Source organism: Rutidosis leptorrhynchoides, chromosome 11 (genome assembly GCF_046630445.1).
Source record: "Rutidosis leptorrhynchoides isolate AG116_Rl617_1_P2 chromosome 11, CSIRO_AGI_Rlap_v1, whole genome shotgun sequence".
Taxonomy (NCBI): Eukaryota; Viridiplantae; Streptophyta; class Magnoliopsida; order Asterales; family Asteraceae; genus Rutidosis; species Rutidosis leptorrhynchoides.
The window spans coordinates 148,030,427-148,054,515 of record NC_092343.1 but is presented as its reverse complement, the minus strand read 5'-3'; the positions used below and the strand labels follow the sequence as shown (position 1 = coordinate 148,054,515).

General features: G+C 35.2%; 1 protein-coding gene and 1 pseudogene across 1 annotated transcript; both read right to left on the bottom strand.

Moving 5' to 3' along the window:
• Positions 1-4,352: 4,352 nt before the first annotated feature.
• On the bottom strand, positions 4,353-9,320 carry LOC139875047 (disease resistance protein RUN1-like). The gene is made up of 6 exons (XM_071862423.1): positions 8,788-9,320; positions 7,302-8,424; positions 6,876-7,193; positions 5,931-6,788; positions 5,261-5,834; positions 4,353-4,453 (listed from the first exon to the last, which is right to left on the bottom strand). The coding sequence occupies exons 1-6, from the start codon at positions 9,318-9,320 to the stop codon at positions 4,353-4,355; spliced, it is 3,507 nt and encodes a 1,168-aa protein (XP_071718524.1).
• A 5,185-nt stretch (positions 9,321-14,505) lies between these two features.
• LOC139875046 (TMV resistance protein N-like) lies at positions 14,506-21,700 on the bottom strand (annotated as a pseudogene).
• Positions 21,701-24,089: the final 2,389 nt, after the last annotated feature.

Sequence of the window (24,089 nt, the reverse complement as noted above, 5' to 3'; positions counted from 1 at the left end):
TCATGATATCTTATTCTGAATGTTTGGTATAGTTTTTGTCTTAAGTATGTCAGGTGGTATGTTTGTTGGAACTTGGACCTATATTGACCGTAGGAGAGTTTTGGCCAAACACCGGCCTATTCAAGTGGAATCGAAAGTCGTTGCCACTCAGACAACTCATGAACAATGGAAAGGTCTAGATTGTTTGACCTTCATTGAGATAGGAGACTATTACTGTCCCAAGCTTATCTGAGAATTCTATACCAGTGTAGCTTTAGAAGAGGGTAAGAAGAAGTACGTTCATGCAAATTTCTTCAGGCAATCTTTTAAGTGGACCCTAGATGAGTTTTCAGATTATTTATCTGTACCTTATTAGGGAGCCAAAATCTACAGTCCAAGCAAAGATCTTAGGAAAATTCCTAGCAAGTTTTGTACTGGAGGGGTGGCTTCTCACATTTGTAAGCCTGGGGTTGTACTTGGTAATGGTAGAATCGAGTTTAGAGATAGTGATGTTCGAAACGATTTGGTACCTCACCTGAGGATCATCAAAAGAAACGTGAATTTTAGAGATATCAATGATGTTGTTCTTTCTGGTACTGAAGAAGTTCTGTTATACTATCTCATGGAGCGGATCAAAGTGAATTTTGGTCAGATCCTCATTAATATAATGAAGGATGTTATGAACTCGGAGGAAAAACCGTTTCCTTATGATGTTCTTTTGAATCATCTGTTTGATGAGCTAGATTTGTTTGAGGACAAGAATTACACCATGAAACCAAAAGATGTTATTGTGGGATAAGAAAAGTGCTTGTGCTTTAACCTAATGTTTAATCATGTTTAATGTATAATATAATAAGGCTAGCCTGTTAGCCTTGCAACTCTGGTGTGTAATAACTTAACAATGACATCTGATCTATGAAATTGTATGCTAATAAGCTATTTTGATTATCTTGCTTGATAATTTACGGATTTAATTGATTAACTTGATACCCCATGATACATGCTGGTGATTGTTAATAGTTGTTTTTGTTTTGAGTTTTTTACAGTGATACAGAATGTCTCAAGAACAACCACACTCTTTAGAGGAAACTGTTTCAGTGGAACCCCAGATCCCATTGTCATCTGATTTGCCTGGATTAATTGGACGTGGAGATACGAATGTATTAACTGTTGTTGATGAGACTGAAACTGAGGCTGTTAGAGGAAATTTTGGACCTATCATTCAGTTTCTGAAGCGATCAAGAATCTACAATGCTATTACTATTGAGAGCACCCCGTATTACTCTCATCAAAGAGCTTTCTGGGAAACTGCTAGAGTTGTAATTGGGGATAACAAGAAAGTGATTATCAGTTCTGCTAATGGTACAATCGTTTGAATCTCTACACAGACTATTAGAGAAGATATTGGCTTTCCTGATAATGATACAATACCAACCTCGTTACTGGCATTGAAAGTACGTAGATGTTTGAAACGATGTGGGTATGCAGGTGATATAACTAAGGCTGTGAAACGTATGAAGTTTAGTAGGAAGTACCGGTATTTCACATATGTGCTATTGAGATGTTTGAGCCCGATGAAGGGTGGTTTTGATGAAATGACCGAGACTTACAGCTCAATGTTTGTAGCTTTGGTTTTGAATGCTGACTTCAATTTATCGCAAGTTGTCTTTGATGGTATGGTGCTTAATGTAAAGAAGAATGTTCATCTAGTGTTTTCGAGGTTCTTACAGATTATGTTGGAGAAGCAGGTTCAGGGTTTAGTGAAAATTCCACAGGATGTGCTTACACTGAATCATCTTAATGATCAATCTTTTAATCGTTTTATGCAAAATAGAATTGCTTCGGGTAAGATTCCTGAGAAGAGACCGATTGGTCATCTGATGAAAATTATGTGTGTCCTGAGAGACTGAGTTGTCGTCATGAGAACAACACTTATGGTGATGAAACAGATATCACAATTGCTGGTGAAGAAGAGGTTAACCAGCCACCGCCTAGACCAGCTGGACTTCACTTGCGTGATGATGATGATGTGACGACACTTGATGATAGTCAAACTGAGTTGATAAAAAGAAAGCTGGCTGAAGCACCGAAGGTATCCATTAAGCAGAGGCAAAAGCGTTTGAGGATTACAGTTAAAGATGGGAGTTCGTCTTCAACAACGAAGTCACAATCGGAGGTTACTCCATCAACTCAACCTGCTGCTGATGCTGGTGGTTCAACACAAATTCCATCTACTCAACAACCTCAATCACAACCACCTCACCAAGTTCAAATCTCTCAGAGACCTACAGTTGTTGCTGATGATTTGTCTAAGATGATTAATCGACGACTTATTCAATTGTCTGCCGATTTGGCTAAGTTTCAAAAGGCTGCTGAGGAGGATAAACTAAAGCGAGACACTGAGATGTCTGAAATGAGAAAGATGGTTGATAGACAGCAGGTGAGAATTAATAAACTTGAAAAGACTGTGGAGAATCAGGCTGGAGAGATTGTGTCTTTACAGAATGAGACTCATGATTTGACTGAACGACTAAATAAATGGGAAAAGAAGGTGGTGATTGAAGAGCTTGAAGGGAGCCCAGATCCTTTTGGGCATTCTGATCATGAGGAAGATATGCCTCTTGAGGTTGCTAAAGGTTACACCGAGGATAACCCACTGTACGTAACTCCATTTCAGGTAATAACTGTTTCTGAGTATTTAGCTATGCAGGATCGCCTTAATCATATTACTGTTTATGATGATTTAGAAGAGGGGGAGATTCCTCCGGACCTCTCCGAAACTTAACAGGAATTGATGGAGCGTCTAGAGCGAGAAGCTAAGGAATTTGTTGACGTCGCATCAAAAGCCTCGACTTCAGGGGTAAATAAGTTTGATGATGATTTAAGTGACTCTGATGTAGTTGATGAGAGCGAAAATAGTTTTGACGATGTTATTATTGAAGATGAGCCGACATAGTCTTATCCTCGATATGAAGGTTTTGCAGATGATGATCTTCTAACTTTTGCTGATTATTTTAAAATGAATGATGAGCTTTTGAACAGAAAGTGTAAAGAGAATGAACATAAAGAACAGGAGGATGTTTTACCGGAAGGATTTTTGCCGGTGAGAATAAACAAAGAAAAGGTTGAAGTTTTGGAGGAAGAATGGAAGATTTCCATGAGAATCAGAAAGTATTTGATGAAACCTGGGGTGGATCCTCAGTATCTGAAGTTTATTGAGCACAGTGCGAGTTTGCGTGCTAAGGAAAAGATCTTGGCCTGGGCATACATCAAAGAGTTTGATATCTACGCGATAAAGAAAGAGTATGGAGTGGACTACATCAAGCATGCTTATCAGTTCACTTCATTACCTTATTTTGAATTTATGCAGATTGCTAGGCTCAAGATGTTGTATCAGGATTATACAGGTATTCATGAACTTTTGGTTCGTAAGATAAGACGATCATTTCGGTCACCTAATTTTGAAGGTTTTCGACCACAATTCCCAAAGATCTCTTACAGGACGAACAAGAAAACGGGAATTCGAAGGAAGATAGTCAAATATGAACCAGTGAAGTATATGCTACAGGTTCCATTACGGAAAATTCCGCAGCACTTCAGCCCACGTTTTCGTTGGTGGTATTACGATGAACGCTCGGAGGAAGCGGTCATTGTGTTGGACAAAGATGGAAGCGATGAGAATGATAATATTCGGGTGCTAGATCCAGTCTGGCTTTGGAACTACTGTGAAGAAGACATGTTCACCTTATACTATAAAAGGATGTTGTATCGCCCAGAGAATCGTGTACAATCTAAATAATACTGCAGGGTTGTCAAACTCTGTTATTTGAAGAACTGGGTGACTGATCCTTTTACGGATTGATGACTGAATTTTTCTTATCTACAGCTAGGTCTTAGGGGGAGTTTGTTAGTGCATGTAATCCCCAACCGTAGATCATTTATCGTTGTAATATATTTGGTCATGTAATAACGTACTATTGTGAGTATTGATTATATCTGTGTTTGTATGTGCTTAATTTATTAAACAATCAATAAGTTAAACTGCATACACAGTCGCCCGAGTGTGTCCACACACTCGACCGACTGTGTGACACAGTCGACCGACTATCTTACACAGTCGACCGACTGTGTCTGGTTGCAGTATATATACGGGTTTTAGCCTACTTTGTTAGGTTACACTCTTAATCAACCCTAATAGACTGGTCTCATTTCCTATCGATCCCTAACACCAATTACCACCGAAATCACTCGTTTAGGCTTCGTTCTAATCTAGATTAAACCCTAGGTTTGACCTATATGAAACCCAACGCGACCTGAATCTCGGTTTTAGTCGTCTCTAGTGAATTCCACCTCTAGTCACGATCATAAGCAACCTAAGATCTGTCCAAACAACGTCTACACCTTCCACTCATTCCAGTATGACGAAGGCATCTGTCAATGAGATTAGTGATCCCGGATCTTTTGAGTAAGATATCTGAAACATGTATCTATGCAAAGTTTAAAACATCGGTAATTCAGATTACAATCCCAAATAAAAAAGGAGGTTATAAAGTGCTAAAGAAAACCTCTACAAAATAAAGAAGGACTACTTGTAAAATGGCTACTAAACTTATAAATCATTAAAACACAAATTAAGCAAGGAACTTTACATATACAAAAGTAATGCATTTTAATAAACACTTAATCTGTATGTTATAAGGTAACATACTATTTGCTTCAAGTGAAAAATAACATCACAATTATTTATTGTATCAACAACACAAAAAATTAGGTATCAAACAATCAATTACATGAAGAACCCAAAATGCCAAATATACACAAAACCTATGGAAACGTAGTCATTACCTCTACACTCCAACAATGCGAGGTTTTGAGGTTACAACTCCTTTTATTTCGGTTATGAGGTTTTCCTTGAATAGAGGTCCCGATTTCAAATCTTGGGGTGGCCAGGGAAGGTTTGGGAAACGGTCACGTACTGTTACGGATAGGTCGCGCACATCAAAGTTAGAAATTCTCCAATCGCCCTCCGAAATAACCTGAACAGTGAACACCTCATACCTTTTTCTTTTATTTTGGTTTTGTCTGGTTATACAACATTCATATTATGTTATATATGAGGGAATTGAAGTGTTTGGCTGTTGGAAATCATACCTCAATTGCTCGCTCAATCATGTATTTTGGAGGAGAAAGCTTTAAACAACACTTGTTCGTCTGATAAACAACATATAAATCATAGTTATTTATTTTACTTCTTATATAAGAAAGTAATAAATTAATATACCTATATATTTTCCGCCAAGATAAGAAGGTAACCGCTTGGAAAATCGGGAAAAATCCCTAGTGTTGAGGAAGTACTTCCCTGTAGTTGTTTGAAAAGGGGAGAGATCACCACCAATTATATGATTCCACGATTTGTAATAAATCAATGCATCTTGTCTTTCTTCAGTACTTTCATCATCATACACAAACCCCACCCCACACTCACTTGTAAGTTCTTCATCATCTTCCTTTATTAAGAGGGAAATAGTGACGTGGTCACCAGGTTCCATCTCATTCTGTGTAAACATCCAATGGCTAATGTATATTAAATACTCCCCATTTACCAAGACGTATGAATGTAAATAATGAATGTATATCCAGGTGCAATTCTTTGATTTATTACTCATTTTGATCTCCGGCAATTGAGATCCTTTAATGTTGTTGAGCAGAACGTAGCATAAATTCAATCCCGTGAGGGTTTTAGCAGATGAAGGAATGGTAAATGATATTGACGGTCCATCCTTTCTTTCACTAATCCAATTAGGCATCTCTCTACCTCCATATATTGTGCTGAATATCCCAAATTCATAGTACATCTGTCCAATTACGATTAAATCAACATAAATAATTACAACCATAAATACATGTTATATTCACACAATAAGATCAAAATGGCTAACTAGAAAAAAAACCTGTATTTCAATTTCCTCCTTTGTATTATCTCCATAGAATATTACAATGCACTTGATATTAGTGAAGTCTAAAGTACTCCACCTCAAACTACGTAATAGTCTTTCCTCAACATCTGCCATTGGTTGGATTTTGACCACACCTTCGATTTCTACAGACGTCGAAGATCTTAAAGAATAAAAATGTACACGTAACGCCATTGGGGACATATCTGGATCAAATACGAATTTACGTACCCGCGAAGAAAATAAGGTGCTAAGACTGGTTAAGGTTGGTGGAGGATGTTTGATTGTTGTCAGTTGTTCACAATGATTCATACTAAGTGTCTCAAGCATAGGAAGGGTTCTGACGCAATAAGGCATTAAAACAATCGGATTTTTATCTAATATTAGCTCCTTCAACATAGATAGGCAACTCAAGTCTGTGGGAAATGATTCACTGTACAGATTATTATTTTGAAGGGACAACCTCATTAATGAACTTGGAAGAGAAACCACCAAGAACTTTAAATTTCGTGGTATAGTCATCACAATGGAAGAGGAAGATGTTTGTGAGTTTATTTCAGTTTGAGACTCACCAAGATTACAACCGTCTAGCAATAGTGTTTTAACCTTCTTTAACTTTCCTAGCGGAATCTTTTCAAGCTTGTTGCAGTAACTAAGATCAACGAAGACAAGCTCAGAACATTCGCCAATTGACTCACAGATATCTATCAAACCTATGCAATTTGTCGCGGTTAACCTTTCAAGTTTATGAAGTTCGAAAAAACCACCCAAACTATAAAGTTGTTCACAGAAGCTCACATCAAGGATCTTCAATGATCCAAGCAATCGTGTATCTTTTGAAGATGATCCACTAAGCTGAAGAATGGGTACAAAAATAACAAGTAAAATAGAGAGTCAACATGGTAGAACTATTAAAAAGAAGTATACATAATAATTTCTAACCTTTTGCGTATTTCCAATGTTACTATAAGATATGACAAAGAATTTGATACTGCTATAAGACATGTCAAGAGCAACTAGCTTCTTCATTGGTAAATCTAAAGGCATACACTCTAAAGGGAACCATTGCATGCACAACCATCTTAACTTTTTAGGAAATTTCTTATAAGACCCATACAGTTGAACATAATTAAGTTGGAGTAGCTTTAGATCATCCATCTCGCTTAATGCATCTGTTTCCAATGCAAATAATGATCCACGTAACTTTTCTTTTTGAATCATATTCATATCAAGGGCAAGGCCTTTTATATTTCTAGTACCCTATAAAGAAAGAGATTGCAAAATATATAAGTTTTACAACATGATAAACAACAGATTAATATAATTTCAATACTATAAATTAAGAATTAAAGCTTGTTTGCCTCTAACCATTTTTTTCTTCAACACTTTGTATGACTCTGTATGACACCATAATCTACTACGCTCCTCTGGTCTCTCAGGAGATTCTCGACGTACTTCATTTCTTCCTTTTTCTTGGATCAGTGAATGCATCATTAACACATTAGAGTACTTATCTTCACGAAGAAGGAACCTCTCAATAAGATGAGTGATCCCACTTGTAACTTTTATATCACATGCCTTCAATACAGTTTCAGTAAAATATCTCTTCTTTCCAATAAAAAAACAAGCAATATGCTTAAGCAATTCCTTGTCATTTTCCGACAAATGGTCAAAGCTCTTTTTCAAGATTTCAGAAATGGGTTCTTCTGGTCCTAGTTTTAGCTCATTAATGTATTCTTCCCAGTAAGCAACATCTTTTTTCCGTAGAGAACTTCCCATTAATCTAAGAGCCAACGGATGTCCTCCACAATACTTCACAATCTCATCTGAAACCTCTTCATAGCGTTCTTCGAGTATCTCACACTTGAAAGCATGAAAACATAAAAGACGTACGGATGCATTATAAGATAAGCCTTCAAGGGAGTGCGTTTCAGGCTTAGGTGGAACTTGCAGGTTGAATAGTGCACACTTCTCTGTCAACGACACGTCTTTTGTTGTAATTATGATTTTGCTTCCTGGATGAAGACCTTTGTATCCCAGTAAGGCATTTAAATGATCCACGCTATCTACATCATCAAGAACTAGAAACACCTTTTTATGAAAAAGTGCATTTTCAATAATGGAGGTGTATTCAGAAACCCGATGAACTTCTACGGGACTTGTTTTCAAAACGTGACTGAGAAGTTGTTTTTGTAAACAAGGCATTCCATTAGAATGAGCACATATACTTATATCTTCAATAAAGCTACTTGCGTCAAATCTATGACGATGTAACTCATAGACGTGGCTGGCTACAGATGTCTTTCCGATCCCACTCATGCCCGAAATCGTTAGAATGTCGACAGTATTTGAGGAGACCTTTTTCATCCATGAATTGATGGAATTAATGGAATTCTCCATCCCAATAAGTAGGGGCAGTGAACTAGTTATCGATCCACCTAATCTTCGGTAGATGTCATCGATGATTTCTTTTATGAAATCAGTTTCTGGCCTGTAATCGGAGGTAGTAGAAGTGGTCAACTTTCTATGCTTTAGTTGGGGTGTAATCTTACCTTATTCTTAAATTTTCGCTAATAATTTTATGGTTTTATGTTGTACAAGGTCGGATCAAATGTATTGGCACTGGTAGTACCTGCTGAAATACGCAATGCACTAAATTGGTTTATATTGAGTGTTATCATTGGATAATTTAAATTTTTTTAAGTGACACCATTCAATAGTGTAAAATATTTTTGAAGAGTTAACTAGTGACACCATGAATACAATTCACAGATCTGCCATCCGCCACTGATGTTATAATAGTTTTAAAGATTGGAAGGTGAACTAACAATTTCAAAAATCAAAAAGTGGTTACCTGCCCTTTGCATCTTGCCCTTTTAAATCAGCAACTTGTTTTAGTGCTTCCTTCCACTTCTTTATCTTGTTATCCAACATACTTTTTTTCTCCAAATCTACCTCTGCTTCCATCTTTTTTTCATGCTCATCCATTGCAACTTTGAATGTCTTTTGTTGCTTCCTAACATCTGTGGGCTCGACATGATAGAAGATAGGGATAACAATTTGGTTGGAGATCATATGTTGGTCAAGGATTAATACGAGTTCATCGAGACACCATGATGACGAAGCATAACTCTCAGACAACACGATAACAGAAGCCCTTGATCCTTTGATTGCAGTCTCCAATTCCGGTTTCAGATACACCCCTGTTTCGATCTCTTTATCGTCATAGAAGATTTTTAGATTAGCACTCTCAAGGGCTTTGTGGAGGTGATTTGTGAAGTTAAGACGGGTATCAGCACCTCGAAAACTTAGGAATACATCATACAATTTATGATGATTATTAGTCATCGATGAAGATGATTCTGACACTTCTGAGAGAATAACCATTAGTGAGTTGTAAAAGGTTTTAGTGATTTGGAGATGAGTAAACAAGTGGAATATGGTTTGTATTAGATCCACAAACCACTGTTTTTTTCCCTTAAATGATCCACCAAGTAGACTACTACTTCTTCATAAGGAAGTTGCTAGGTAACTTACAAAAATAATACCACTTGATTTCACCAACATGTAACTAATTATATATGATATATTTTACTCAAATAATGGTGGTACGTAATAGGACTCCTTCAACAAGTAAGATTTTGGTTGAACAAGTAAAAGATTAAAAGGATAAGCAACACATTTGCTATTATTATTTGAATTGACAAGCATGTCAATTGGAAAGGATTTGTAGGAAAAGTTATTTTTTGAAAGGAAGATGTTTCTGATATTATGTCAACACATTTACCATTGGCAATCTCAATTCCGAGATCACAGCCCTCTATTCATACCGTTTTAACGCTTTTTAAGATGTCCATGTCTCTTAGAAACTTTCGACACCTATTGCAGAAAGCTCATGACAGTTGATTGTTTAACAAACCTCAACGTACCAAACTCGTGCAATTTGAAAGAAAGAAACTTTCAAAGGAACGAAATTCGCAAAATCATTGTTTATTTATTCCATCTCTTTTCATATCAATAATCAAAGTCAACTACTTTTCATATGAATTAGTCAGGAAACTTACATTAATAATAACTAGTTGTGGAGCTCTCGTTTCGCGCCGGGGGCTCCGTTTTGAATGCGAGTTAAAAAAAAAAGTCTTGATCTATTTTGTAAAAAAGAATTATTTTCGACATCTAACGTTGAAGGGTTGTTCCTTTTGTGAAAGTTGCTTATTTTAGGTTTTTTTTTTTTTTAAGTTAGTTGATCTATTTTGTAAAAAAGAATGTTTTTCGACATCTTTTGGTAGCATTGAAAGGTTTTTCATTTTATAAAAGTTGACTCTTTTATCGTTGAGGAAGAAAAGAGAGAAAAAAAAAGTTAGTTGAATTTTTTGTAAAAAAAGAATTTTTTTCGACATTTTTTGGTAACGCTGAAGGGTTGGTTTTTTTATGGAAGTTGCTTCTTATATCGTTGGAGACAAAAAAAAAAAGTGAAATGACGAAAATACCCCTGTTTAGTATTGGTGAATAGTGAAATAGTGTTTTGTCTATTAGTATATACGGATAATATGCTAGATGTAGACTATATATAAATGATCCAAGTCAACTATTTCTTCCACCTTACATAAATAATCCATCAAGTAAACAACTACTTTTTCAATAAGGAAGTCGTCAAAAATTACATAAAAAAAAGCCACTTGATTTTACACACCGTCATTATTTATTATTCACACATATCTTAATAATATTAGTTGGATATGTTTGTATTAGGTCCACAAACCACTATTTTGTTCGGTCATCCACCTTTATGTTTGTGTATGACAATTAAACAAAATGATATATGGTTTATTACTTAGTTCTTTAAGTTAACAGTGACTACGTGACGTCTAGTCACTTCTCCATATAAAAATATGGGAGATTGCTCATTCATTGATTTATAGCCTATGATATCACTAACTTCGTATTCGTTTACTGTCCATTTTATCAATGCCAATTTTTTTACGTTAGTAAGGAAATAGCTAAGGTGAAAGGCGATCAAGAACAGGACCGGTTGAAGCTTACAAGCCCAAAAGCTCATCTCTTTAGGAGGTGCTAAAGGTGATATAACATCCTATAATCTAATCCCTTGTACTTCATGTTGGGAAATTACGGCCTCACTAATTCCCAACAAACGTCCAATGAAAAACAGTAAAGAAATAAGAACACCACAACACAAGAATTTAACGTGGAAACTCCAAAACAAGAGAAAAATCACCGGCCCCCAAATAGAGAAATTCACTATATCAAAAATTGTTACAATGATATAGACGGCTCTCTTAAGCCAACTACACTCTCCAAAATATTTAAGTAATACAACTCTCAAACAAGAGTAAGAAAGAAAGAAATAATCAAATACTTAAAGTGTATTGATTTGTGCAATTTGGAAGTGAGGCTTAACACTCCTTTTATAACCAAGTCACCCCCTCCCATTTCTTCCTCTCACCTATGTGGGATAAACATATCTTCTACTAGCCAAAATAAACCAACAATTCTCCACCTTTTGAATAGAAGAAGATAACCATACTTCCACATTGCGAAGGATAACCGATGTAGACGCTTCCTCGACGACAACTTCAAGATCCTCATCTTCATGCCGTTGACATTATCTCCCAAGAGACAAAACTTGCATCTTCGTCGAACATTGTCAAGACCCGACAATCATTGTCATAACAGACAATCATAACCCTTAACAGAATTATCATACTCCACCATAAAGAGTATAGCACTTAGAATATCACATTCCAAGCATTTCACATCGGCACATGTTGTTGAACAACCAGCTGAAACTTTATGGTGCAACTTCCTATTTGGCTTTCCCTGGAAGTTTCATCAGCTACAACATCAGTTTTCACCACACAACCTGCATCAATGCCAAACCAATGCCCATGTGTAATTGTGGAACCGCTAACGAACATTCCTTTCCATGGTGGCGCGGACACACCATGAGGATGGTGTGACTTCAGAGGAATTCGTCACTCTCCGTAACAACGGAGACAATGTTAGCGTCTTTGGAGCCATTTTCCGGATTAGCTCCACCTGGACAATTAACCCTTACATGCCCAGTCTTCCCGCACCTCCAGCATACCAGATTCTTCCCAGAGTTTCTCTTTCGCCTATCCGAACACAACACTATCGTATCTCCTGATGACGAGACCCCGTTACCTTCCAGTCTTTTCTCCTCGGATAGGAGCTTGCCAGTAACGTCTTCAAACTTCAGAGTTTTCTTCCCATACATCAAAATAGGTTTCATGTGTTCATAAGACGATGATAAAGATAATATCAACCTCAAAGCTTTATCTTCATCATCCGTTTTAACTCCAATAGCCTCCAAAACAATACCGTTAAGAATACTTAGATGATCTGAAATCTTTGAACCCCCATCCATACATAGAGTATGAAATTGTTCTTTAAGATACAACCGATTTGAGATGCCCTTGCCCTGGTACAACTGCTCTAGTTTAACCCAAAGCTCCTTTGCCGTTGATAACCCGTGCACATTTGCAAGCACGTTCTTTGCAAGACACAAACGAATCGCACTTGCTGCCCTCAAATCCATATCATCCCATTCTTCTTCATCTAACTTACTGCTAGAATCACTGCCGGGAACAAAGGTGGGTTTACCTTTCAATGCCTTGTGTAACCCGGACTGAATCAACACATCCTTGACTTGAACCTGCCATAAGCCAAAATTGATCATCTCATCAAATTTCTCTACATCAAACCTCATTGGATTGAACTTCGACATCGTATTCGTATCCTATAAACAACACTTTCTTTGATTTTGCCCACATTTCGAATAGCCAAAAGATGTAGCAGGTAGCCAGGACCCTTTAAATCGGAAATCCACAACTCGCCACTAACAAATCCAACTATTACTACGAATCAGAAAAAATATTGTCTAACTAGATACCCTATACGATCAATAGAACTCGTTTTTGATGTGGACGATCCACTCCCGTGGCAACCACAGTGCATACTCCGACTCCTATAACCGAGACCCCTGTCAAACCTGACGCTCTGATACCAGTTGTTGGGAAATTACAGCCTCACTAACTCCCAACAAACGCCCAATGAAAAACAGTAAAGAAATAAGAACAACACAACACAAGAATTTAACGTGAAAACTCCAAAACAGAAGAAAAACCACCGGCCCCCAAATAGAGAAATTCACTATATCACAAATTGTTACAATGATATAGACGGCTCTCTTAAGCCAACTACACTCTCCAAAATATTTAACTAATACAACTCTTAAACAAGAGTAAGAAAGAAAGAAATAATCAAATACTTAAAGTGTATTGATTGGTGCAATTTGGAAGTGAGGCTTAACATTCCTTTTATAACCAAGTCACCCCTCCCATTTCTTCCTCTCACCTATGTGGGATAAACATATCTTCTACTAGCCAAAATAAACCAACACTTCAGAGGTGGCTGCATGTTTATACAAATGGGTTGATTTGGGTTATGTTTTATCTCTTACACTCCAAATGGGTCAACCAAAACTCTGATGAGAAAGTTAACTGCTCAAACAGGGGAAAGTGTTCCAAAAGAGTTAAGAGTATTATTGTAATTTAATATTCCCATGTTCAGATTCAACACATAAATTATTTGATAACGAAAAAAACAAATTGAATGTGTTTGTGGGCAGTCCAGTCCAACCCGACCCGATCCGTTTTGCTCTAACCAATTTTACACGTTACCCGACCTGCCCTACCCACCATTTTGTAAATATATCCTAGTGATGCTTATCAATTGGTTGTTTTGATTGAAGGCTTTGCAGCAGAGGGTTGACCTAAACAACTATGAATATAAGGAGGTTTCCAAACCAAATGAAACTAATTTATCTTGAGTGTAGTTCTCCGTGAATTTCCAATTTCTCTGAAATAAGCCACGTCTCTTGGTCTTTTGCAACCATTTAGAGTGTGTGGTTTGTTCATCAAAGATTATACTATTGCATATTGCCTTATATTGTACCATTAATCTTTTTGGTAATTTTTTTTTTGTCAAATTTAGAAGTCCGTTGTTACAGATAATATAGTTCTATATTAGACAGGGTTAGTGATATCACCGGTATGCTTCAATAGATATATAAGATGTATAGTATGTTTCTTCATTTTAATAGATATTTTTACATGTAAAACTTTGATATTTAATTTAAATTAAACCTTAAATGTTTGGATTATTGCACATAAAAGCCTGAAAATGATTAGTAGTTGAACAATATGACACGTCGATGGATCAAAAATATGGACAATAAAACTGCCTTTCAAACAATTTAATATGCCCGAAATTGTATTTAATGATTGATCATATCAGACCTTGTCCCTTGAATCATACACTTCCGATAACACATTTTAATTTACTTTATTCTAACAACTTTCACTACATAAATAGTCAACGTGACCTACTTATTCTAACCATCTAATGATCCAATGCAACCACAATCAAGTTCAAAGTGATTGTTACCATGTGACATCTAGAATCAAAATCAATTGACCCGAACAGTGATCAACAAATGTGAATTCTCTCTTTTGTGGTGTCTTGGGGTACATTAATCTATTCCTAAGCATTTAAGAAATGCGTGTTTTGCAAGACCAAAAATATGACATGGATGGTGAGATGTTTCAAATATCACGTCATTGTTTTCACTTGTTGTGAACAATTCATCTGTATGCCGAGCATCTGGAGTCTTTGTTCTTTGTAAACCTTCACTTGTGCTAGTTCCACTCTCTTTTATTTCATTTACTGTCACCTGAAAATATCATCAAGTAACACTCCATACATCAGTTCATTCATTCAAGTGTATAAAGACCGCTAAACTAGTTACTGCAAGTTTCAGAACAAACAGAATTTTAGTAAGCAATACAGAATATAATACTAAAACTGCGTTTTTACTGGAATAATATGTTCAAGAGTTATAAAATAATCGAAGAATTTCATTATACAAAAGTTCAGCAACACATTTCATCGAGCACTTAATCTGCATGTTATAAGGTAACATACAATTTGCTTCAAACAATTAGCTATGAATCAGATGATGAAACCAAATTCCAAAAATACATGAAACCTATTGCAACCTAACCTCCACTCACAAACAATGCAATGCTTTTGAAGTTGCAACTCTTTATATTTGTGTGAATTATGATTTTTTGTTGGATTAACTCGAGTACTACCCCCTCAAGTCAATGCAATCATGTAATATTATCTAGAGAGAATTGTAGTGTTTGGGTGTTGGAATCATACCTCAATCGCCCGATCATGTAAGTTGGACTTCTTGTGGGAGAAAGCTTTAAACAACACTGCTTGATCTAATGAAAGAAAAATATATTTATATAAAAAATAATGTGATAATTGGCAATTTTTTTTTTTTTTGTTTTTGTTTTTTTTTTTTTACTTTTTAGATAGCAGATAAACATTAATCTAATAACAATGAAATATACCAATATATTTCATGTCGCTTGAAACTACAGGATGAATATCAGGTTGAAGATATAGATATAATAATGAAGGTATCTCATGAGACTTGCGGTAAAAACAGAGAGATCGTAGGAAGTACTCTCCGGTAGTTAATCGAAAATGGGAGAGATCACCACCAATTATATGATTCCATGATTTGTAATAACCCAACACATCATCATCATCATCATCTTCTTCTTCTTTAATGTTGCCATCATCATACACAAAACTCACCCCACACTCCCCAAGTTCTTCTCCATCAGCTGTCCATGTTATCCAGTTAATAGTGACGTGGTCACCAGGTTCCATGTCATTCTTTGTAAACATCCAATGGCTTATAAATGTTAAATACTCCCCAACTACAGAGGCATATTGACTCATATAATGATAGTACATCCAGGTGCAGTTCTTTGTTATATTACTAAGTTTGATCATTGGCATCTTCATATCTGAATGATCGGTAAACAGAACACAGCATATGTTCAATCCTGTTAGTCTTTTTTTATGATACGAAGGAATGGTAAATGATATTGATGGTCCACGTCCACCATTTCTTACATCACAAATCCAATTCGGCATCTCATTACCTTCATATAGTGTGCTGAATATCCCAAATTCATAGTACATCATCTGTACAATAACAATTAAATCTCATTAGTTAATTACAACCACACACACACATACATACACACATACATACATACATACATACATACATATATATATATATATATATATATATATATATATATATATATATATATATATATATATATATATATATATATATATATAACCAAAGAGCCAATGGCTTGGCGGTATCGAGGCCATCCTTACAACCTTGAGGTTGAGGGTTCGAGTCCTGCTTAGGACAATTCGTGGTGTATATATTCGAGTTAGATTTAGATGGGTGTGTGAGTTTGTCTTTCAAAAAAAAAAAAAATATATATATATATATATATATATATATATATATATATATATATATATATATATATATATATATATATATATAGGATCAAGGGGGAAGCGTGGAGAAGCAAATTTTTTATTTTTCATTTTTTGAAAAAACTTTGTTCACGAACATTATAAATTGGATGAAAATATGAACATTTAATAAAGTCACTTTGTGATAAATGTTTTTATTTTGGCGGGAAAACGCTCGAAAAAGTAATATATATAACAATTATCGTGTTTTTCGAGCGTATGTTGAGGTTTTAGATATTAGGGTTTATAGGGTTTAGATATTAGGGTTTAGAAATTTAGGGTTTAGGGTTTAGATTTAGGATTTAGATTGAGTTTTTAACACAAACGCTTTAGAGTTTAGGGTTTAGGGTTTGTTGTTTTGCGTTTATTCCATAAACCCAAAACACCAAACCCTAAACCCTAAACCCTAAACTCTAAATCGGGCTAAATTTTTACTTCACAAAACATAAAAAAAACACGTTCACATTCTTCACGAACAATATTATCTTGAATGTTATTTTTGTCGATCGTTTTTCCGCATAAATAATAACATTCATCACGTAGTGTCTTTTATAAATGTTCATATTTTCGTGTGATCTTGATGTCGGAAAAAAAATTCCAAAACAACGAAATTTTTTTTTTGCTTTCCCCTGCTTCCCTCCAATTGGTTACTTCCCCATTGATAATGCCCCTATATATATATATATATATATATATTAGAGGGATCAAATGAGAACTTTTTTGGTGTGAGAACCCTGAGAACTCAATTTTACACTGAAATTCGAGCAAAAACGGGTAATTAGAGCAAAAATGAGACACGGCCGAGCAAAAAAGGGAAAATTCGAGCAAAAAATGGGGTAGTCGAACAAAAAAATGGGATAGTCGAACAAAAAAAAAACACGGCCGAACAAAAAAAAAGAAATTCGAACAAAAATTTTGAATTAGAACAAAAAATATGTTCTACATTTTTGTATTCGAACAAAAAAATGTAGAACATATAGGTAGTCGAACAAAAAATGGGATAGTCGAACAAAAAATGGTTCTACATTTTTTTTCGAAAAAAAAAAAAATTTTTTTTGCTCGACTATGAATTTTTTGTTCGTCCGTGTTTTTTAATTTTGCTCGAATTTCCTTTTTTTTGTTCGTCCGTGCCCTCTTTTGCTCGAATTTTAGTGTATTTTGAGTGTTTTTGGAGTTCATAGAGTTCTCACAGTAAAAAAGTTCTCACTGGATCCTCTCCATATATATATATATATATATATATATATATATATATATATATATATATATATATATAGGGGCAGGATCAATGGGGAAGTAACCAATCGGGGGGAAGCGGGGGGGAAGCAAAAAAAAAAAATTTCGTTTTTTGAAAAAACTTTGTTCACGAACATTATAGATTGGATAAAAATAAGAACATTTAGAAGAGACACTTCGTGATGAATGTTATTATTTAGGCGGGAAAACGATCGACAAAAATAACATTCAAGATAATATTGTTCGTGGAGAATATGAACGTTTTTTTTTCTTCATGTTTTGTGAAGTAAAATTTAGCCCGATTTAGAGTTTAGGGTTTAGGGTTTAGGGTTTGGTGTTTTGGGTTTATTCCATAAACCCAAAACACCAAACCCTAAACCCTAAACTCTAAACCGTTCGTGTTAAAAACTCGATCTAAATCCTAAATCTAAACCCTAAATCTAAACCCTAATATCTAAACCCTATAAACCCTAATATCTAAACCTTAATATCTAAACCCCAATAGCTAAAACCTCAACATACGCTCGAAAAACACGATAATTGTTATATATTACTTCTTCGAGCATTTTTCCGCCAAAATAAAAACGTTTATTAAAAAGTGTCTCTACTAAATGTTCATATTTTCATCCCATCTATAATGTTCGTGAACAAAGTTTTTTCAAAAAACGAAAAAAAAAAAAAAGTTTTTGCTTCCCCCAGCTTCTCCCGATTGGTTAATTCCCTCTTGATCCTACCACTATATATATATATATATATATATATATATATATATATATATATATATATATATATATATATAAGACTAGATAATGCTAACTAGAAAAAACCTGAGGTTGAGATTTTCCATAACTTAGGGTGCCCTTGTTTTTAGTGAAGTCTAAATTACTCCACCCCAAACTATGTAATACTCTTTTCTCAACACTTTCCATTGGTTGGACTTTTATCGCACCTTCAATTTCCATGGACAAAGATGATATATCATACTTAGTCGTACATAACATCATTGGGGACATTTCTGGATCAAACACAACTTTTATCAACAATTGACAATATTCGGTGCTAAGACTTGTTAAGGTAGGTGGTGGATGTTTGATTGACGTCAGCTCGTGACAGGAATTCATACTAAGTGATTCAAGCCGAGGAAGGGTTCTTACACAATTAGGCATTGAAATAATTGGATTATCATCTTAACACTAATTCCTTCAACATAGGTATGCTACTTAACTCTATAGGAAATGATTCATTAGACAAATTATTATTTTGAAGTGACAACGTTACTAATGAATGTGGAAAAGAAACTGCAAAGAACTTTAAGTTTCGTTGTGTAGACATCACAATGGAAGAGGAAGATGTGTGTGAGTGTTTACTAATGTTGCTAAGGTTGAGCATCTCTAGTGAACCCATATCCCTCTTACCAAAATTACAACTATCTAGCACTAGTGTTCTAACCTTCTCCAACTTTAGTAACGGAAGTTTTTCAAGCTTGGTGCAGTAACTCAGATCAATGAATACAAGCTCAGAACATAGCTCAATCGATTCACAAACCTCGATCAAACTTGTGCAATATGTAGCAGTTAACCTCTCAAGTTTATGATATTCAAAAAAACCACCTAAAGTACGAAGCTGTTTGCAGAAACTCACATTAAGGATCTTTAATGATACAAGCAATAGTGTATCTTCTGATGAGGATCCAGTCAACTGCCGGAAAGGTATACATAATAAGTAAATTGTAGTGACGTGGTATAAAAGAGCACTAATAATTGAAGTGGATCATTCTAACTTCTTACCTTTTGCCTCATTCCAGGACTACTAGAAAACGTGTCAATAGATGTGATATTGGTAAGTTTGAAGGCATAGACTCTAAAGGGAACCATTGCATGCACAACCATCTTAATTTCTTAGGAAATCTCTCATAAGACCCATTGAGTCTCACATAATTAAGTTGTAGTAGCATTAGCTTATCCATCCCACTTAATGCATTTATTTCCAACTCAAATAATGATCCGCGTAACTTTTCATTTCTAATCATTTTCATGTCTAGGGCAAGGCCTTTAACATTTTTTGTACCCTATAAAGAAGAGACCCTTAAAATAATTAAGATGATTTACATGATAAATAAATCAAATAAAATTCACTACTACCGTAATATTAAATATGAAAGCATGTATGGCCTCTTACCGTCTTTTTCTTCAACACTTTGTATGACTCTGTATGGCGCCATAATCTACTACGCTCCTCGGGCTTCTCGGGTGATTCTTGGCGTACTTCATTTCTTCCCATCTCTTGAATAAGTGAATGCATCATCAACACATTAGAGTACTTATCTTCTCGAAGAAGGCATCTTTCAATGAGACGAGAGATCCCACTTATAGCTTGTATATCACATGCCTTTAATATTGTTTCAGTGAAATCTCTCCGCTTTCCAATAAAAAAACAAGCAATATGCTTAAACAATTCCTTGTCATTTTTGGATTCCAAACTGTCAAAGCTCCTTTTCAAGATTTTGTTTATACGAGAAACAGCGCCTTCTGGTCCTTGTTCTAGCATATCAATGCATTCTTTCCAATGAGCCACATCTTTGTTAAGTAGAGAGCTGCCCAAAACTATAAGAGCCAATGGGTGTCCTTCACAATAATTCACGATCTTATATGAAACCTCTTTATACTCTTCTTTACATACTTCACATTTAAAAGCATGAAAACATAAAAGACGTACTGATTCATGGTAAAATAAGCCTTCAATTATGTATTGTGTATGCTTAGGTTGAACATGGAGGTTGAATAGTGCACAACGCTCTGTCAATGACATGTCATTGGCCGTAATTATAATTTTGCTTCCTGGATGAAGACCTTTATTTCCTAGTAACTCATTTAACTGTTCGACACTATTAATATCATCAAGAACTAGAAACACCTTTTTACGGGCCAGTGTTCTTTCAATAATGGAGGTGTATTCAGATACACGATCCACATGAACTGGACTTGTTTTCAGAATGTTGCCAAGAAGCCGTTTTTGTAAACCAAGCATTCCATTGAATTGAGCCTTAATGATACTTTCAATAAAACTACTCGCTTCAAATTCACAACGATGTAACTCAAAGATGTGATTGGCTAAATACGTCTTTCCGATCCCACTCATGCCCGAAATGGTAAGAATGTCGACCGTATGTGAGGAGACATCTTTCAACCATGAAGTGATGAAATCAATGGAATCCTCCCTTCCAAAAAGTAGTGGCAGAGAACTACTTATGGTTCCACCTAATCTGCGGAAGATGTCCTCGATAATTTCTTCTATAAACTTCACTTCTGGCCTGAAAATTAGTAGTCAAAGTGGTCAACCATATAAGATTCATTTGAGGTTTACTCTTCACTCTTTATTCTCAAATTTTCCGAAACATATATGATTTTATGTTACAGTTAATTGTAATTGTATATATCTTATTTCGTTAATTACTTTAATTTAATTGAGCTATATAAGATAACCTAAAAATTAGTTTTAAAGATTAGTAGGAGAATTAACAACTTCAAACATTCAAAAGAAGTTTACCTGTCCTTTGCATCAAACCCTTTTAAATCAGCAACTTTTGTTAGTGCTTCCTTCCACTTTTCTATCTTTTTAGCCAACACACGTTTTTTCCCCAAATCTGACTCTGCTTCCATCTTCTTCTTATGTTCATCCATTGCAACTTTAAAGCTTTTTTGTTGCTTTCTAACATCAGTGGGCTCCACATGATAGAAGATCGGAATTACAATATGTCTGCAGGTCTTATGTTGCTCAAGAATCAGTACAAGTTCGTCAAGGCACCACGTTGAAGAGGCATAATTTTTAGACAACACAATAACAGAAGCCCGGGAATTTTTGATAGCCATCTCCAATTCCGGTTTTAAATATAGCCCGGTATGAATCTCTTCTTTGTCCAAAAAGGTTTCGAGGTTAGCACCCTCAAGGGCTTTGTGGAGGTGATTAGTGAAGTTATTACGGGTATCAGCACCTCGAAAACTTAGAAAAACATCATACTTTTGATTGCCAGATGAAAATGATTCTGAAACTTCAGTGAGGATTACCATTTTAGTGAATTGTAAAAGGTTTTAGTGAATAGTGATTTGAGAGAGGAGTAAACAAGTAGGAGGATATGGTTGTACTAATTAGATTCACAAAGTAAACAAGTAAACAAGTAAACAACTACCTCTTCTACCATGATGAAGTTGTTAGGAATCTTACAAAAATAATATGGAGTATTATAATTTGATGGTCGGCAAACATAATATTATTATATATTTATATATTTGGTTATAGCTAAGTTTTTTTAAAATATATGTAAAAGTCATAGTAGATTGAGTTAAATAAACTATACTAAAATCTCTATTATGAGAACTAATATGATATAGAATAAACTAAAAAATATAATTGAAAATTAAGCTCGATAAAATAATGAGAGAAACAATCTGTTTCGATTAATATGACTAAAGATGCATATTTTAATTGATTATCACATTTTTTTTTTTTTGAAAAGCATGCTTTTATTCATTCGCAAATTTACACATTGATTTACAAAAGTATCTCAAGTAAAAAGTCTCACAACTAGACCTACTACATATTAGACAACACAGTAAACTAGTTGCAAAGATTGCATCCATGTTCTTCATGTGAATGTAGGAGGATTAGCCTCACGACTTATGTAAAAATCGATGCCGGGTCATGAAGCCATCTATGCCACTCGATCTTCATAGTCTTACATCTTTTTGATATCCATTCTTAGCTCAAGATTTGTATCTCATTTAAAGCGACCGGAGGAGTCCAACATTTAAGTTTGAAAACCTTTTGATTCCGATTTCTCCAAATGAGATACCCGCACACCCATTTCACCGTTTGACAAACCTTCGCACCAATACCGGAAGTTACGCACGTGGAGTTGTTGTTGAAGATGTCTTCATAGCTTTGTTGGTTTACATTATTTTTTCCCCACCACGAGAACACCTTTTTCTAAATAGTTTCCGCATGTTTACACAAATATAGTGAGTGTTCTACCGATTCCAATTCCTCGTCACATAACGGGCAGCGGACATAGTGAAGGTCGATGCCTCTCTTGTCGAGTTCCAAAAGTACGAGCAACCTTTTCCGTTTTGTCAGCCATATGAAGATTTCAACTTTCTTCGGTATAAGATTGTTCCATAGAGTCGCACCATTTGTGATTCCGCTTGTTTGAAAAGTTTTCGAGAATATAAGATCAGTGTGTACTTTTGTACAAAAAACACCGTTGCTACTTAACGACCATTTCCACGAGTCTTCTTTTGTTTTATCGAAACAAAAATCTTGTAGCTTGTTAATCTCGATCAGCTCACCTCTTGTTCGCCCGTTTGGAACCGGGGCCCAAATCGCATCAAAAACAAAGGCGGGAGACTGCCATATCACTCGATCACAGACCTTGGCGTCTTGGTTTACTTCGAGCCGAAACAGTCTGCTATAGACAGTTTTAAGTGGAGCGTTAACAAGCCAAGGGTCGTGCCAAAAACTAGTGTTGTTGCCATTCCCAATTGTCCTCACCATTGAACGTGTAAAGTCTATCCCGAGCTCATCGATCTTGAAACCTGTATTAAACACAAATCAGTTCAACAATTTAAATGGCAAAATATGATTTAAGATTTAAGAACAAAAATTATAATAAGTTCAAATCATATCTATAATAAATATATATAAAGTTACAATTAGGAGTTCAGATGATAATTTTATGGAAAGTGATTACAAATACTTTAGTGGTCCATTAATATATACTAATACAGTATGCATAAAATAAATTAAAATAAATCAGGAGATTAACTGAAATTAAAAGTGATGCAAATCGTAAGATCAGATTGAGTACATCCATCTACTTGATGATACACATATTTGATCCGGTATCAAATAAGTCTTATTTGTATCAGACCTTGTCCCTTGAATCACACACTTCCGATAACACATTTCAGTTTACTATGTTCTAACAACAATTTCACAACATAAATAGTCAATGTGACCTAATATATCTAACCATCTAATCATCAAATGCAACTACAATCAAGTTCAAAGTGATTGTTACCATGTGACATCTAGAATAAAAATCAACTGACCTGAAGAGTCAAATAGGTAGGGAAGAAAGAGTCTGAGGTTGGATTAGACGACATACATCTTGGTTGGCCCTGCCACCACAGGGGATTGGACATGTATATAAAATCTTTCTTCTAAAAAAAGTCAACTATTATATATCATTTTATATTCTTATTTATTTAAATAGCTGCAAGATCACAAAACAGATCAACAAATAATGGAAACTGTGATGACCCGGAAATTTTCGATCAAATTTAAACTTTATTCTTTATATGTTGCCGACACGATAAGCAAAAATCTGTAATGTTGAGTCTTAAAAGTTTTGAAATCTATATTTATGTATTCAATTAACCTTTGACTATGCCCGATAATTCA

Bases quoted from the DNA above. Each gene is read 5' to 3' on its own strand.
- LOC139875047 (XM_071862423.1), bottom strand. From the start codon at position 9,320: ATGGTTATTCTCTCAGAAGTGTCAGAATCATCTTCATCGATGACTAAT. The intron at 6,789-6,875 runs GTTAGAAATTAT...CCCATTCTTCAG, and splicing joins ACATTGGAAATACGCAAAAG to CTTAGTGGATCATCTTCAAA. The intron at 4,454-5,260 runs GTATATTAATTT...TACATGTTTCAG, and splicing joins TCTTGGCGGAAAATATATAG to ATATCTTACTCAAAAGATCC.